The sequence below is a fragment of the Triticum urartu genome, chromosome 5A (assembly GCF_056163025.1).
Source record: "Triticum urartu cultivar PI428250 chromosome 5A, HENAU_Tu73, whole genome shotgun sequence".
Lineage (NCBI taxonomy): Eukaryota > Viridiplantae > Streptophyta > Magnoliopsida > Poales > Poaceae > Triticum > Triticum urartu.
The window spans coordinates 687,195,124-687,200,436 of NC_141877.1; the positions used below are offsets into that span (position 1 = coordinate 687,195,124).

General features: G+C 53.7%; 1 protein-coding gene across 1 annotated transcript; it reads left to right on the top strand.

The window, feature by feature from the left end:
• Positions 1-4,082: 4,082 nt before the first annotated feature.
• On the top strand, positions 4,083-5,000 carry LOC147974206 (uncharacterized). Its single transcript, XM_087524947.1, has one exon. It carries the CDS (start codon positions 4,083-4,085, stop codon positions 4,998-5,000), a length of 918 nt encoding a protein of 305 aa, XP_087381073.1.
• The last annotated feature ends 313 nt before the right edge of the window (positions 5,001-5,313 follow it).

Here is a 5,313-nt window from a genome sequence, read left to right on the forward strand (position 1 = left end):
CTGGTTTGCAAAAGAAACAAATCAAACGAAACAACGAAAGTCAAACGGCGAGAGAAAACAAGCTTCGATTACTAATCTGGAACTAAGTCAAATTTTACAGAAGCAAAAACTTGTTTGGGTTGGTTAAACGGAAAGAGGGTTTTGAGATGAAACTCTAGGCGCTTGAATCGCCTCATTCCAACAAACGAGCGAAAAGTTAAACTAAAACGGAAATCGGATTAGAAATCGCGATCAGAAATAATAGTGGAAAATCCGAGAAAAATAAAAACTGACGAACAGATTAACGAACAAACGTTCGTTATCTGAAACTAAACGGTGAACTCGTCCGTTAAAATGAACGAACGAGCGAACGCTCGCTAAATAAAAGAACCGATAAAACCGATCTAATAAAATAAATAAATAAAACCTAGGGTTTTCAAAAAAACCGGATCGGTTTTTCTTCGGAAAATCGGCGGCGAAACGGCTCGGCTACCTCGTTGGACTCCGGCGGGACTCGGGGCTCTGGCAGGGTGGGGTGGCGTCGGCGGCGGCGGGCGCGGCACGCGGCGGCGAGCGGCGCGGCAAGCGGCGGCGTGCGGCGGCGAGGCGGCTGCGGGAGGTGGGGCGGGGCGAGGCGAGGTGGCAGGGTGGGGTGGCGGCGGCTATTTATGAGAGGGGGGGGGGCGACGCGGCTTGGGGAAGGGGCCGTCTCGGGAGGCGTGTTCCTCCCGGACTCGGGCGGTGGCGGCGGCTTTGCTCGGGACTCCGGTCCTGAGCCGGTGCGGGAGACGGCTGCGGCGCGGGCTTTGCCCGGCTCGGCTGGGCCTTCGGCCCAGTCAGGCGCGCGAACAGTTTTTTTTAAAAACAATCCCGCCGAAACTAAGAAAAATTCTAGAAATGTCAAAATAAATTTTCACCACCTAAATAAAATATTTAGAACGAGATGAACATTTTCTTGGCCCTAAAATGCAGTTTTGAAAAACGTGCAATTTTTCCTAAATTCAAATAAACTAGCCAAAAAGTCCAAAATAAAATCTTATTTGATTTTTTTATTAAATCTTCAATATTTCTTCATTTTGGGGAAGTCATTTTTCCCTCTCTCATATTTGTATAATAGAAATAATTAAAGATAAAGTAAATAAAATCAAATGATCCTATTTTCAAAATTTGAGAAAACTCAAATATGAAAATAACGAAATCCCCAACTCTCTTTGTGGGTCCTTGAGTTGCGTAGAATTTCTGGATCAGGACAAGAGCAAATAAAAATATGCTATGCAGTGATGATCTAATGTATAACATTCCCAATTGAAAATTTGGGATGTTACAAACCTTCATCACATGGTCTCTCTTTTCTCATGAAGATGGTCATAATTTGGTGAATGTTTGTCAGGTTCATTAATTTGGAGAGCATGCCCATAGAATACATGAGGAAAACCAAGTTTACACAGGAATATGGCAATGTGAAGCATAGAATATGGCAATGTGAAGCATAATAAGACATACCAAAATGATCAAGTGTTTACTCTAGTTCTAATAAATCTTGATGTACACCAGCCATTGAACTGTCTATCTGACGATACATTTGGTAGAATACGTCTACCACTATGTGGATTCAGACGCTCAATCCATATGTCAGGGTCAATTTATGGAGGAACTTCTCGTGGTTCTGGCGGTGAGCAAGGATGAACTTATTGAGGCCAGTATCCATGTACTCAGAATTGACTGTGAAATCTGTGTACCCAAGAAATCATAAACCACCACATCCTTGCCATAAACTGACCAAATCATTGAATTAAACAGGGATGAATCGCCATAAACCAACAATGTCACATCCTTACCATAAGCCCATGAATTATGCTTGCACTATAACTCAAGGTCTTGACCAGTAGTGACTGAGTGCAGCAGCAGGCGATCAGTCCTTGCCATTGCTAGGCGATGGCATCGTCCAACCAGTCACAGAACCTGCAGCCAGCTAGACAAAAAAAATCTTGATGTGTGTACATCATCCATTTCATGAACCATCCAACATGCAGTTCAATGAAACACGGGAGGAAAACTCCAATTCAGATGAAATAAAAGAGAACATAAACAATACCTAACGAACACCTGCACAAGCACCAACAATTGATCAGTGATTATGGAATCCATCAGTTATCATAAACATTATTTTACCGCAAATAAGTGAACTTCTTGAGCCCATTATCCATGTCATTTCCTATCCCTTTCATAGCTAGATATTCCCATTCCTGACAAATCCAAGGATGATAGTAACTTCTGAAAAATCAATTTATATGAAGCTGAGATCAGGTTACCATATAAACATTATAGAAGCCTGGACTGCGACGGGCTTGGTCACCGCGCTTGCCTCTGCCCGGTGCGCGACGTGCCGCCGCCTCCTCCACCACCTCGTCCTCGCCCTCCTCCCTCCGGCAGGCCGGGCGACGGGTGGTCCTGGGCGGACGTTGTCTCTTCCCCACGCCACGGCTGCCCTCTCCCTCCCCGACGTCTCCCCGAGTTGGCCTCTGTTTCCATGGGCAGCACGGCCTTGGCACGCCGGAGTCCAGGCCCGAGGAGGACACTTGCATCACCGCCGCCACATTCGAGGTCGACCGCGACAGGCGCACCTGAGAGCAGACGGCGACCATCGCCTGGGCTGCGGATGCATCGCGCCGACTCGCTCCTGCTGCTGTGGAGCGCCTCCTTCGGGACCGTCTCCGCCTGCGTCGGGGCTACGTGGTCGTCAGCAACCACTACTCGGAGGAATTCCTCCTCAAGTTCGAGAGCAAGGAGATGTGCACTGTCGCACTGGACAATGGCCGGCTGAAGATGAATGACAGCACGCAAGTCTTCGTCAGGCCGTGGAGGCCGCTGGCTCATGCGCTGGGCGCGGCCATGCCTTTCCGCGCGAGGCTGCTTCTGGATGGGGTGCCGACCTACGTCTAGACGCACTCCATCGTTGAGCGGGTCATCGGGCACACCCGCGCCCTCGACGTCATGGACGAGCGCTCCATCTCCATGACGGACAGGCGCGAGATCGGTCTGTGGGCATGGATGAGCAACCCGAGTCGGATTCCGAAGGTGATCTGGCTGACGTTTACGTCGCGCGCGCCGGACGGCGTGCGTGTCACTCCGAGGCAGCCGACGCGCTGTCTCCGTGGCGCCACTTTCCGGGTTCTGGTGCACCTGGAGCGCGCCGAGGCCAAAATCCGCCGTGTCTTTGGCTCACGCGAGGACAATCGGGTGGCCCTGCGTGCGGCTATGTTGCAGGATGCGGCTGACCTCCGCCGTCTGCCCGCTCTGCTGGCCGCGCCGGCCGTGTCACCTGCCCCTCCTGTGAAGGCCCTGCGCGGCTCCCCCTCCGGCCCTCCCATGATGCTCGGGGCTGTGGCGCCTTTGTTGGTTGTGACTGAAGCCTGGGACGATTCCGACGTGGGCGCGGGGCTGGCCTGCGGGCTGGGGGCGCTCTCCCTCGGCTCCCCCCTCCGGAGTTTGGCTCGGCCACGCACGAGCCATCCTCGTCTCGCCCTGTTGCTGCAGCCATCTGCGTGTCCCCTGACCGCCCCTTGCCGGCAGCGATCATGCAGTGCGCCACCCGAACCACCCCCCGTCCAGGCCGCGGTGGCCCCCCCTGCACCCCTGCGTCCCCCGTCCGTACCCCGGAGGCTACGCCCCTGCCTGCTTCCGCGCTGCTGGGACCTTTCCCCAGGGTTGCGGCCATGGCGCTGGGCACTGATGTTACCTGTGGAGATGCTGCCCTGCCTACCTTGGGGGCTCTGGACTTGTTCCTGAGCACGGTCGTCGGCACCCCGCCGGCCCCCCTGCTGCCGACTCCGGTGCAAAAGCCACCCAGGGCCAAGGGCATCAATCTGTCCTCGCCTCAGAGAAGTGGTCGTTTGGCGCAACAGAAGACCAAGTAGTGCCTCCAGGGCAGCTCAGTGGTGCAGGAGCTGCTGGCCCGGGCTTGCGGCCTGCTTGGCCTGACGAGGTGATGAACGAGGGCGTGAAGAACGCCTATGCGGCTCTGTTCAACACGCCCATGGCCGCGCCGGTGATCCAGGCGATTGAAGCCCTTGCCAAGCCCTGCGTGTCCCTTGTTTTCCCATATGGCGCAACCTGATGTCAAGATTGTCTGTTGGAACGTGCGTGGCCTAAACACGCCCGCCCGCCGCGACGCGGTGCGGGACATCATCCGAGATTGGAAAGCCTCCATTGTGTGTCTCCAAGAGACTAAGCTGGCGATCGTCGATGACGCATTAATTACAAGTATGCTTGGGCCCTCCTTCACTGCGAACTATTTGGCACTCCCCGCTGCGGGCTCTAGGGGTGGTATGATCATGGCCGTCTCAAACGCTTTCTTCAAGATGTCTGATTTCCACACCTCGCCTGGATCGATTTCGGCCACCATCACCATGCTTGCCGAGGGCCTGGTCTGGACCCTATCTGGTGTCTATGGCCCTCAAGGGGAGCAAGAAAAGCAACTCTTCATTGATGAGCTTAGGGGACTGAAGAGCGTGGTGAAGCCTCGGTGGCTCATCCTCGGTGACTTCAACCTAATCACTAAGGTGGCTAACAAGAACAATCAGAACATCAACAAGCGCCTCATTGGACGCTTCCGGGCTGCGCTAAACCACCTGCAGCTAAAGGAGATCCGGCTATCCGGTCGGAAGTTCACATGGTCAAATGCTCAGGAAAACCCGGTGCTTACTAAAATAGACCACTTCTTCCACACCGACGATTGGGACATGCTTTTCCCCAATGCGCACCTCCAGGCCATCTCATCCACATGTTCGAATCATGCCCCTCTTTTCCTGCAAGGGGACACTGAGGTGCGGCGCAGGCCTTCCTTCAAGTTCGAAGAGTTCTGGCTTCGGTTTCCAGGCTTCAAAGACACGGTGGGTGCGGCCTGGGGGAAGCCTGTTCGGGCACAAAATGCCATCCGCAGAATCCACATCAAGTTAGCGCGCACCGCGAAGGCTATGAAGAAATGGCAACGGGAAAGTGTTGGGGTCCTGAAAACCTAGATTGACATTGCTAAGGAGGTGATCTGGAGGCTTGATCTTGCCGAGGAGGGGAGATCCCTCTCCCCTGCCGAGCTAGAGCTTCGACGCAGATTGAGGAAGTCGTACCTCGGCCTGCTGTCATTCCAGAAGGTGAAGCTTCGCCAGCGTTCTCGTCTCACCGGGATCAGTCAACTCTAAATTCTTTCATGCGAAGGTAAATGGCCGCCGACGAAAGAACTACATTCAGACGCTTCACACGACCCAGGGTTTTGCTATCACGGCCGAGGACAAGGAGCGGTTCCTCCTCTCTCATTTTTGCGATCACCTCGGAACG

Coding starts and splice junctions, on each gene's coding strand:
- LOC147974206 (XM_087524947.1), top strand. CDS start 4,083: ATGGCGCAACCTGATGTCAAGATTGTCTGTTGGAACGTGCGTGGCCTA.